Here is a 12,341-nt window from a genome sequence, read left to right as displayed (position 1 = left end):
TTTAATGTAATATTTCAGAACATCAAACAAATATTAATCACTATACTAAACAACTAAACCTGTCCTTGTAAAAGGCTTACAAATTTGTTTGCAAGGATGCAGTGGTCTACATGTGGTAAAAATTAAGTCATTGTGAACCTGAATGAAGCAAAGCAGTATACATTCTGCAAGTGAGAAGACACTATCATTGTAAGCGTGGAGCACATCTATAATTGAGGAAGACACTATCTAGTTTTTGTCCATTATTGGTGGAATCGTCAGCATTTTACAGGAAGCTAATTCTGAATTCTATTTTCACTGTTCCTGTTTTTTTTAATAATTATAGAATGAGAGTCCAAATCTTTGTGTCTAGTTTGATGTTGCTTCACTAATTCCCTTTGCCAACTCAAACTTTCACCATTGCAACTTTCACATTGATGTTACCAATGTGTGAAGTTTTGTACTTTACAATCTGTATTTAATTTTGACTGAACTTAACCTCACCCTGGAAGTGTACAAAGGTCAAAACAGTTTTGAAGCATACTAATTCCATGATTCTTCACATTGGTAACCCTGTCTTGACTAAATGGTAGTGTAATTGCTTGGAATCTACAGCCCTGTCCAAAGGCATGTATTTATATCTTAGTTTTGTTGTATAAATAAGAAATATTAACATTCTTCAGAAAATATTGTTAACAGCAACCTTAGGAACTAAATAATGACTTCATCACCTTAAACAGAAAATGTTTACAGTGATCTGGGCCACTGTCACGAACCATCAAAAAATCAGGTGGTGGCCATTTTCTCTTGTTACAAATTTCCATCAAAGCAGAAACCGGGTGTTTTCCTAAGGATTACACAAACAGAAAATAATGGCATTTAATCATCAAAAGTTGGCAATCAAAATTTAACAATTTGTAATTAAAGCATCAACTAATTTAAATCCAAAAGGTTGTTTATAACCATCCAAGGTATTAGGGAAAGAAGAAGAAAAAAAAATCTCGGAATATATGTCAGTACTTTGCATTATGTAATTTTTGCTTACCAAGAAAATTGTATTCTTTATGTTGTATTGGTTTGTAGTATCCCTGTTTGAGAAATTACTACTTAAATTCAGCAGCAAAATATAAAGATTTGATGGATTACACTGTGGCTGTGTATTTGTACCTGATAAGTCCTTCATTATGGGAAAATTTCCAAATTTCTTCTGTGTTTTCTCTCCTTCTGCTACCAGACCTAAATGGCACAAAATGTTGGCTCTAAATTTGTGCAAGGAATAAATGACATGTTGTGGTCTAAAGCTAAAGATACCATTATTTTTTCAGATCGTGGCCAAGTATTTAAAACACTAATCTGCGTTTCAATAACTTTTCATCTGCTAAATGATGATAAACATATTAAAAGCAGCAAATCCCTGTGGCCATGCTCACAATGACTTGCAGCCCAAAGTGGAGATTGAGATGTCTCAGAACTGAATTGCAGAAAGGCTACAGCATATAGGAGGCCATTTTGTCCATCAAGTCTGTGCCAACACTACACAAGAGCAAACCAGCCAGTCCTCTTCCTTTGCCCTCCTCAAAGCCGTGCATCTTTTTTTCCTTTCAAGAAGTTATTCGGTTCTCTTCTGTCCTCATTGCTTCCCTGGCAGTGCATTCCAGACCCTGAAATATCCTCCACTTCTGCACTGAAATACCAAGATGTTTATAGGAGAATCGTGCTGGGACCAGTGTCCTGACAAATTGCAAAAACAGGATTGTAGACAGTGCTTTTAACTAAATAGGAGAGAGGAGGATCCAAGAATAGGATATCTAATAAATTAAGAGGAAATAAGAGCGAGGTGGCACAGGAAATTGACAAGCAAAGTGTGACAGGCTGGGGGCAGAAAATGTTAACAAAGTTTTGCAGCACAAAGCAAATCTCTGGAATTCTCTGCCCCAGAGGGTGGAGGAGGACAGATCATTAGATACATTTAAGATGAAAATGGATAAATATTTGAAAAATCAAGGAATTGAGGGCTTAGGGAACCGGCACAGAAGAGAAGTTGAGACCAGCATAGATCAGCTATGTTCATATTGCATGGCAGGGTAGGCTTGAGGGACCTGGTGGCCTACTCTTGCTCCTTTCTTTAATGTTCTTGTGTTAAACCCTGAAGAGAGTAATTCACAAACACTGCCCTTTCTCAGCTGAGCCACTCCCTCCCTCACAAACATGCACAATTTTTACCCCACTCCCCACCAACCTCACCCAAAACCACCATGCATATCTAGTTACATTTTCAGTGTTTCCAATGCAAAGCTCTCTATACCAGGAGCACACATTGGAGAACTAAGTGTAAACTGAGCACAATTTTTCCATCTATTTTTCTTAATAGATTAAAAAAAATTGTGGACACCACACACCTGACTTATCATCCTTCTGACTTCAATCTTAATGATTAGCATAGAAAACTGACATTAATGTTTGTTGAGAGATGATTGTTGTTGCTGTGTGAAGCAAATTCTACTCCCTGCTATATTGATGAGCTAAAGCCACAAGAGCACCTTCACCTTTACGGTCAGTCTTGAAGTCAACAACAATAGGTTCTACTGGTCCATTTTTGTTTTTTCCCAGTCCTTCTCCTTCTCTCCATCCCATTTTTTGCATCAATTGTGCTCCCATTCCTCCAGTTAAAGGTGCAGCTCTCAGGAACTGATCCTGTTCGTAAGTAGATAGGTATAATGAAAACAAATCTTACAAGAGGTCAAAGTAGCCTTTTACAGCCACACCGATCAAGACAATTTGCAAAATTTCTGGAATGCATCATTACACGACACATCTTAAAATATGAATCAAATAATCCAAGTAACAAATGTAAATAATTAAGTCATTGTTTAAAAAAAAGTTTCAAGAGCTTTCAAGAAACATGCTCCAAAAAGACTGTGCATAGTATGGTCATAAATGCAAAGGAGCAGAGGTGCTGTGCATTTATGGTCAGAGTGGGAATAAGTACTGGATGATGGGTCTCACAATTAAATTAACTTAATATTTAACTTAGAATATTATGAAAGTAAGAGACTGCAAACGGCACCAATTAATCAAAATTGCCTGGCAGAATCAGTTACAACTGAAGGTCAGCAGTAAGAGGGTGGGCTTAAAAGGGACAAAGTAATGTGAGCAAGAAGCTCAGTCGGCACTTGTAACTTGGGTGTATAAAAAGAGTGTAAAAGTGAACAGCTTCTGCCACCATAGCGTGGTCTTAAATGAAGTGCATCATAAAAGCTGCCAGTTGAACATTTGGTGAGAGCGTGAATTCAATGCATAAGGAGGATGCAGAAAGTGACGTTGGAATGATTCATCTAAGCTTACATAGAACATGGAACAGTACAGCACAAGAACAGTCCCTTCAGCCCATGATGCCAATTTAAACTTCTCATCTGTCTGCACATGGTCTATATCCCTCAATTCCCTGCCTGTTCATGTGTCATTGGGTAGTCTGTCTCTGGTAGTCAGTATTTTCAGTTTTGTCTAGTGCTTTAGTGCCTAATCCATATTTTGTAACAAAACAAAGCCTTTCATGGTCAGACAAAATATGGAGATAATATTGTCTAAAATATGCAAAGTCAGCCAGTAGATCACAAGCGGTGAGAATTGCAGAGATTGAAACTGCTTGGAGTAGATATATCTGTCTCAAATCTCCCTGGCTCAGAGTCATTCTCAGGTGCAGGTTTGTGATTTTCCAATACAGGAGGGTTGGAGAGGAGTATCTGGACTGTTTTCTCCAGAATTCATTCACACCTCATACAGAGATGCACAATCATAACAGGGTTGGTATAGCCTGTAGTATATAGAATAATGGGAAGACATTTGAGATGGAGATCAAGGATCCGTAGAGGCTGATCCTATGAAACAAGTACTTCCTACACAGTTTGAATTGTGTTCCACAAATGATAATTGATGTTTAGTCAATTGTTAATTGTAAATATGGGGAAAAGGCCGGTGTATGGCATATGATCACAGATCAAATGGAAAACAGGGGCCGGCCTACTTCTGTTCCGATGCCTGCTGTTCAGACATTTAAAGTGAAGATGAAAGATATGTATTTGAAAACAAAGGAAAAATGTACTTAGCTGGACCTCTATTGAGAATGCCCATGGCAACAAGGCAGCTAAAAGGATTTAACCTGCAAAAGGTCTGCATACAACGAAGTGGAAGTTAAGAACTATCACCTCTCTTTGCCCTTTCACTCTCTCTCTCAGCTCATCACCAACCACTGCTGGATACCATAACTCAACAAAATGTCAAACTTTGTAGAGGTAAGTGACCATTAATACCTGAAGGGAAATGTAATCCAGCAGTCAAATGCTAATAGTTGTACAATTTTCATGGTCAATTTAATAGTTAATGGTTATTGAAGTGTGGTAATGAGGCAAACCTTGTAATATTATAGACAATACAAGTTTGCTATATTGCATGGTTCTTAAAAACTTAAGGGGCTGAGAAATGTCCCATTGCCTTGAATATCAGGATGCTACTCTGGACTCTATAACTAAAAGGTATTTTGCTCAAGAAGATGTTAGTTAGTTATCCACCCAGAATAAATCACTTCAGCTAAAGTGACAACAACAATAAACAGCATAAGCTATTTTAACTTTTAATGAGTTGCCCTTTTCAATCATAAAGAAGCACCCCCCACCCCCCCGTGGTTTTGAGGCCCACCACTGACAAATGTGTTACACCACAGTAAACACATTTACAGTTAGGCTTTTACATCATTTTCAGCCCAGGAAACAGTAAAACTGCAAAATCTAATTAAACTGTTATACCATGCAAATACAAGTTACTTCAGTAAAGTCATTGTTTTTAAATTTAAAAAGAACTTTTGCAAGAGCTCCAAATGTATGTTAAAGGATAAAACTCATAAAGGATTGAAATTTTTTTAAATTGTAGTTAAAATATATAATTTAATTCATTTAGTAGATGATTCAGTTAACCTTTTAACTGTTTACATACAGCTGTGACTATTTTTTTCTTAAAGCAAACCATAGAATTTAAACAAATTATCATTACAATGAATTAGAAATATATTTTAAACTTAAACTGTTTGTTTCTTTAATGACATATTGGAACACATGCAAAAACTGTCTGAACAGCTTAGAGTAGCTCTTCAAATAAACCAAGGATTTGGAATACCAGGAGACTCCTCCCAAAAACCTGGATGGTTTTTACTTACTTCCGTTTCCTTCTTGCCCTGTTTTTCCAGGAACCTCACAAAAGAAAGAGGCAACCATGCAGAGAATGATACAAACCCCAGCCAATGTCGCCCAGGGTTCCGTCCTGCTTTTGTACCTGCTTTGCAATGATAGAATTTTTTATCATCAACATCTGTTTCAGTATCTCCAATATGTATTCAGTTCACAAATCCAATTTCACTACGTTATTAACTGCACACAATTTACACAGAAAAGAGACATAAAACAAATAATTTATTACAAAGTATTTTCTTTCCATATTTTCAACTATCAAGGTCTGGAATTCATTAACCCAGTGTATAATGACTAATATACTAAGTGACACAAAATCTTGTTCATACTTCTTTCTCAATCAAACTTGGGTATTGAAAACAAGAAGTTTTTGTAGTAAAATGAAAAACCCAATTAATCAAAACTAATGTCTTTGCAACACCTAAAAAAAAACATCCCTGAGAAAGACAAACTTAGTATTCCGAAACCTGCTAAATATACTAATAAGATTCATCAGAATGTATTCAGGGAGATTTGTGCAGGTATGAAAGGCAACAAATGTAAATTTAAAAGGTCAAAGCGTTTTGAGAACAAGGGGAGACTACCAGTCCATGTCTGCTTAAAAACTCCATAACTTTAATAGATAAAGAAAAACTTATAAAAGAGATTTAAGTATAAAAGCATAAGGAGAGCAGACAGCCTTGTTGATTTGGTTTTGCCAGCTTAGTTTATGGAGCTAGATCAGGCAAAAAGTATTTTGGTTCTGACTACTGAGCTGGAAGGGAAGGAGAAGGTGCTCTTAATGAAGAACCCTAACTTTCAAGAAGATTGTAAGGCTATCAAACAATCAGTGAAGAAAGCTGCCAGGAAGATACCTGCCATTTTGTCCAACCCTTAATCTACAGCAGTGTAAGTGGAACCCTGAAAGAAGGGAAAAAATGTAGAATATAGATTTCAAAGGAAGAGGAAAATGATACAAGTGAGCTAAGTATAGCAGCAGTCAAGACACAAGTCACCAAGTGTCACATCTTTCTAGGAGTTATACCATGAAATTCAGAGCAGAATTTGTTAAGAACAGGTGGGAAATAAAATACTTGACAATTTCCAATGAACATCAAATGTATTAAATATTTATATCAAATTGTATAAATTTAAAAGTCAAAAGCTTTTTATGCATTCATGGCATACATAAAATAAAAGATATATGAAACAATTGTTTCATACCAATTTTGATTCGGGCTCCAGTTAAACTCTTTGCATAACTGCATCTCTTGTTTGTGAACTGGATACACCACTGAACATAAACTGAAACAGACATTAGTTTTTTTTCCTCAAATGGATTGACTATAGAAGTGACACACGAACCATGAATTATTCAACATTTTGTAAAAGAAATACAAAAATGTGAAGCATTACTTCTCCTTTTACTATTTCCTTGCTTAGACTGAAAGCAGCTCATATTGCCAGTTGAAAATATTGTATCTACTGTTACTTCATATGCAAGAAAGCAACACTTGGTTACGCTAAAGAGAGCTTTAACACATTACAATTTTATGAATGGCCCAGGATAACATAACATTAAATATGATTTTAAAAACCTTTAACGGTTTTTACTGTAAACGTCTATGCACAGTAATACTGAATGGTTCTGATTAACATCAATTTCGAAGCACTAAGTGATCTAAAACACAAGTAATATGCCGAGTTTCATATTTTCCCTTCTAAGGATTCTTACCCAAACCCTTAGAGGTCTTGGGTATTGAAATGAGACATTTCATCCAGGACCCAAATGCATTTACTATTTATATATTACCTTCCATTTTAACACCCATTCCTGCACAATCTGTCTTAAATCAGAGCATTTGTCTTCCATAATATCCTAGAATACATGCAAGAATCAAATGCAGTGGAACCGAGTGCTTCAACCCGGTCCAAGAGCTCTCAGATTGAGGCAGATTATGAGAGCAGATGGTTGCTTTCCACTCATAACAACATATTTTCTCTATTAGTCAGCTATTTTCTCTTCTACTTTTGCCAGAATAACCTCATGCAAGAGCAAATGAACTCAACAAAAAGCACAAACATGTCTACAGAAAGTTTCACCAGCTCTGCCTGGTGGTCATATTCTATCTAGGATGCCCGTAAAAGGTGGCAACACATAATGCAGGAAGTCAATCAATATAAAACAAGCAGGAAGATCTCTTCTTTTTCAAGTACTTAAGATTTGATTGAGATTATCAGCCAATTAGAAAAGAGTAATCAAGTCAAAGAAATACGACTGTTTTTGCAGAGAAAAATGAAATGGATAATCTTGATAAGAGATTCTTCTAGACCTCACACTTCGTAACCATAACACATCCTTAAACTGTCTCATACTTTTCTACTTAATAGAACTATATCCACAAATATGTCCATTACCTTCCTGATCCAGGCTTGAGGACCACTGTGTGTTAATTCCTCATAGGTCAAGACTTGAGCTCCAGTACTACCTGTGAACTGACCAGGCAGAGAGTTTGCCTGAGCCCACACATCAATCTGACAAAAAGAAAATATATTGAAACCATATTAAACCATTCAACCTATTGAATATTTGGTGCAAATCCAATTTATCCAAAGATAAATATCCAAAATCTATTGATCTGTTGTTGGTCTGCAGGGTTAACAATAATAGTTACCACCACTGAGAAAGGCTGATCAGTCATCAATAATGCCCTTGCAACAACAAGTCTGGGTTTAAGCTCTTTCTTGAAAGACCCACCAGTCATCGGAAGATTAGCACAGAGGTTCCAACAGAGAAGCAGTCAATTTGACTCAACCTGTCTGTGTTGCATTTATCTTCTGCCTGGCCTATATCCCTTCAACTGCTTTTTCTTCATTCAGCTATCCAATCTGATCTTGAATATTGACATAGTTCCTGTCTAAGTCACTAATTATAAAGGTGAAATCTATAGCCTCGTTGTCTGAATGAAGTGGTTTCTCTGTTCATTTTTCTAAATCTCCTATCTATGACCATTTTTCTTGAACCCTTTTCAAATATTTCACCCTTGAAGATTATGTTCAATTATTTGAATACAATGTTAAGGATTAGGTTACTATTTGGGGAATGTCCCTTTAAGACATAGTACAGTTGTGTGTATGTGTGTGTGTGCGCGCGCGGCATTATTACGACAATAACAGGAGATAACAACGTGCTGACGTTTTGGTTCAGTCAGAGTCAGAAGGAGAGAGAGGAGAGAGAGACACTGCCTGCTGGTCTCTGTATCGATGGATGAAAAGCAATAACTGTGTCTGTCACTACAATCCACGTATGGATTTTTGGAATAAAGTAGTGAAGTCCACTTTGTCGTTAACCCGTAGAAGGAAACAGGTATTTGTGTGGACGGCCATGTCTCGAATGCCTTTCGGGGTGGCAGATACTTCGGAACAAAGTAGTGGAGATCATCAGTGACTGAGGTGTCGTAGGGGTTCCATTGTGGAATATTTGGATTTCGTAACTTCTCTCTATTCTCTCTCTACATTTCCTCTTCAGTCAACGGTGCTTTTGCAGAAACCTTTGCTCACGTTTCACCTTATGGCTTGCTGAACTGAACTTTGAGAACTATTCCTGGACTTGGAGTTTGGGAATTTGCCACACAAACACTTTGAGTTTAGTTTTGGGGGTTAATGTTTAATATCTAACATTTTTACTTCTAACATTTTTACTTTTATTTTTTTCTTATTATCATAAGTAGTTATTAATAAAGTAGTTTCTAACACTTATACATGACTTGGTGTGTTTCTTTTGTTGCTGGTACGTAACAACAAAGATTTTAATAACAGAGCTTTAAGTATTAATATAGATGAATCCACTGTTTTAAACAAATTAAGTTCCTGTAAACAAGTAGAGCATCTTGATTGGATGGTGAGCATGCAAGGATCATCTGGGAAATGGGGAACAGGCTATGCAAGCTCAAGGACTATATTTTTAATAACTACATGATTATTGGATAAATAAATCCTCAAAAATAAAAATGATATGCTCCACATAAAAAGGGTCCTTGGAGAGAATCAAGTTACATTACCTGAATTTTGATGCTAAGTGGTGATAACGTCATCCATTTTAACAGATGATTATATTTGTGGCTTCTATTATTTTCTGCAGAGGTTAGAAAAAGTTGTGTTGCAACCTTATCGATACTGATTGCTGATGACCATGTGCTGCACAATGATCCCAGAAAGCAGGAGCTAAAAGTATCTTCTAGTTCAGTAAAAAATAAAAATACAGATGTCGCCCAGTTTGATGGTTGGTCTGTCCCTGAGAAGCTACATACCTGCCCTATGCATCTAGTCCCAAACCAGCTTAAAATAGGACTGTCATCCATTACACATTCTTTATAACATGAAGCAATAACAGGAAAGCAATCTTCTAAATGCATGGTTTGTATGATCTAATTACAGCTTAGAAAGAAATTTGTTTAAGACAGTCATCAATAAAATTACATTTGCATTTATATTAAGAAAGGCCATTGTCTTCAAATATCTGATTCAGGTTCTGACACAAGCATCTTTAAGCAGTTAGAATAAAACAAAAATGGTTGCAAGAAAAAGAACTCTCACTTCAGATGGTTGTTCATTGAACATTAATAGGGTGGGTGGGTGGATATTAACTTTGTCTGTGATCTTAGTCACAGGTGAACTATTTGACAGCACTTGCTGTTAAGAATTGAATACGTGAAATTACTTCTAAGGCAAGGTTCCAAGGATGGCTAGCAAGCATAGAGCATTCCTCAGAGGAAGCTGGAATCAGAAAAGGGGAAGTTAAGAGAATAAACTATTAAAATAAACTTAAAATTGAGGGGGCAGTGGGAAGATAAGAGTTCTTTAAAGTTGAAGCTACAAGGAATGACAACGTGGAAGCTCAGTGGAAAACAGAAGGTTTACATTTAGATATCACCATATATTTCAGAAATACTTCAAATCACTTCACAGAAAACAAATGGGAAACCAGTCAAACAAGAGTAACCTGGGAATCATCTTACAAGTGGCAAGTTCCACAATGAGATGAATGATTCCCTTGTGTTGGATCAGTGAGGAATGTGAACCAGGCCATGAGAGGAATTCCTGCCAACAGTGGCAGGGAGAGCTTTTCTGGTGATTTACACTACAGTATACTCCCTGCACTGGAATATCAGCCTAGACTTGGGATGAACACACAACCTCCTGGACATTCCCAAACTCTCATTTCAGTAAGAGGCCACAATGATGAATCTATTTCCCCTCCTCACCATTCACCCAGACCCAACAGATGATCACTTACCTGTTCCTGTGCCCTGAGTATCATTGACATAGCCTCCACGTCATATGGATTCTTAACAAGCCGTTTCTGAGCTGTTGCCCTCTCACTCATTGTTGCAGAGATATCTACAACCTAGAACACAAAATGCTAACATTTCTATATGGAGAGAGATAATTGCAAAAAAACTTTTTCTTATTTCAGCAATTTGAGGCTTTGTTTCCTGAAATCTGGCTCTTTGTTGAGAGCTGAATGGCCCACATTCGGTTACTTGATGATGGCACAGCAGTTCATGTTACCAGACTGGGAATCTAGAGAAATGCTTCCAGAGTTGTTCCCTGGAAGCTGTGGAGTTTAAATTCAACTAATCTGGTATTTAGGAAAAAAAAACACCAACCAGTCATAGCAATGATGACAATGAAAAAAGACCAATTGTCGCAAAGCCCCATCTGGTTCATGAATTTCCTTCAGGAAATCTGCCAGTCTTACCCTGTCTAGCCTACATGTGACTCCAGATCCACCCCATGTGGTTGACTATCCAATGCCATCTGAAGTGAACTAGCAAGCAGCTCACTTCTACCAGCATTGCTATGCTTAAACAGAGAAGGAATAAAACTGTAACGACCACCTGGCATCCACCTAGGTTCCGAATTGAGACTCAACAATGTGACTCATTTGACCTTGCAAAGTCCCTCACAAACATCTCGGCACTTGTGTCTGAATTGGGAAAGCTGTCAAGCAACAGCCTTACATAGTTTCACTCACAGAATCATATGTACAGAGGGATCTTTGGGTCCAAGTCCATAGCTCCCTGAAAGTAGCCACACAAGTAGATGAAGGCATGCTTGCTTTCATTGGTCAGAGCATTGAGTATAACAGTAAGGAAGTTATGTTGCAGCTATATAAAACTTTGGTTAGGCCACACTTGGAAAACTGTGTGCAATTCTGGTCGCCCCATTACAGGGAGAATGTGGAGGCTTTGGAGGGGATGCAGAAGAGGTTTACCAAGATGCTGCCTGGATTAAAGGGTATGAGCTATAAGGAGAGGTTGAACAAACTTTCATTGTTTTCTCTGGAGCATTGGAGGGGAGACCTGATAGAGGTTTATAAAATTATGAGAGGCATAGATAGGGTAGATAGTCAGAATCTTTTTCCCAGGGTAGAAATGTCAAGTACCAGAGGACATGCATTTAAGTTGAGAGGGGAAAAGTTTATGGGAGATACGCAGGGCAAGTTTTTTTTTTACAGAGAGCATTGGGTGCCTGGAACAGGCTGCCAAGGGTGGTGGTGGAAGGAGATATGATAGTGGTGTTTGAGAAGCTGTTAGATAGACACATGAATATACAGGGAATGGAGGGATGTGGGTCACGTACAAGCAGAAGAGATTTAGTTTAATTCGGCATCATGCTCAATGCAGACTGTTCCTGTGCTGTACTGTTCTATGTTCCATATCCTGCAGACAATGTTTCAGACTCTCTGTCACAATCCCTAGGTATGTCCTGTCCCATCAGCAAGACAGACCCTACAGAGGTGCTGGTAACCTTTACACAGGCAGGAGGGAGCTGTGCTAGAGTTCTCAACATTAACTCCAGATCCCACGAAGTCTCATGGCATCAGGTCAAACATGGGTAAGGAAACTTCCTCCTGACTACCACCTGCAGCCTATGAATCAGTGTTGCTCCATATTTAAAACATTTAGAGGAAACAATTGGCACAGAATGTACTCTGGGTGGGAGTTTCAATGTCCTTCACTGAGAGTGGTCTGGTAGCACTACCATAGTCCTGAAGGACATAGCTGCCATCCTGTGGCATGTAATGAATGAACCAACAGGAGGGATAGACCTACTTGACTTCAACCTCATCCAATCTAC

The 12,341-nt window shown here is 37.7% G+C and overlaps 1 protein-coding gene across 1 annotated transcript in view; it reads right to left on the bottom strand.

Moving 5' to 3' along the window:
* The window catches only part of LOC127569682 (protein SON), a 45,729-nt gene that overhangs the window by 227 nt on the left and 33,161 nt on the right, over window positions 1–12,341 (bottom strand). Inside the window, exons 7-11 of the mRNA XM_052014483.1 lie at window positions 10,495–10,605; window positions 7,617–7,733; window positions 2,526–2,673; window positions 1,147–1,215; window positions 711–826 (exon numbers count right to left, since the gene is read on the bottom strand). Coding sequence (XP_051870443.1) covers window positions 711–826; window positions 1,147–1,215; window positions 2,526–2,673; window positions 7,617–7,733; window positions 10,495–10,605 — 561 coding nt within the window. The remainder of the gene's footprint in view (window positions 1–710; window positions 827–1,146; window positions 1,216–2,525; window positions 2,674–7,616; window positions 7,734–10,494; window positions 10,606–12,341) is intronic.

Source organism: Pristis pectinata, chromosome 4, assembly GCF_009764475.1.
Source record: "Pristis pectinata isolate sPriPec2 chromosome 4, sPriPec2.1.pri, whole genome shotgun sequence".
Lineage (NCBI taxonomy): Eukaryota > Metazoa > Chordata > Chondrichthyes > Rhinopristiformes > Pristidae > Pristis > Pristis pectinata.
The sequence above is the reverse complement of the archived record's forward strand: the minus strand, read 5'-3'. Positions and strand labels throughout refer to the sequence as shown.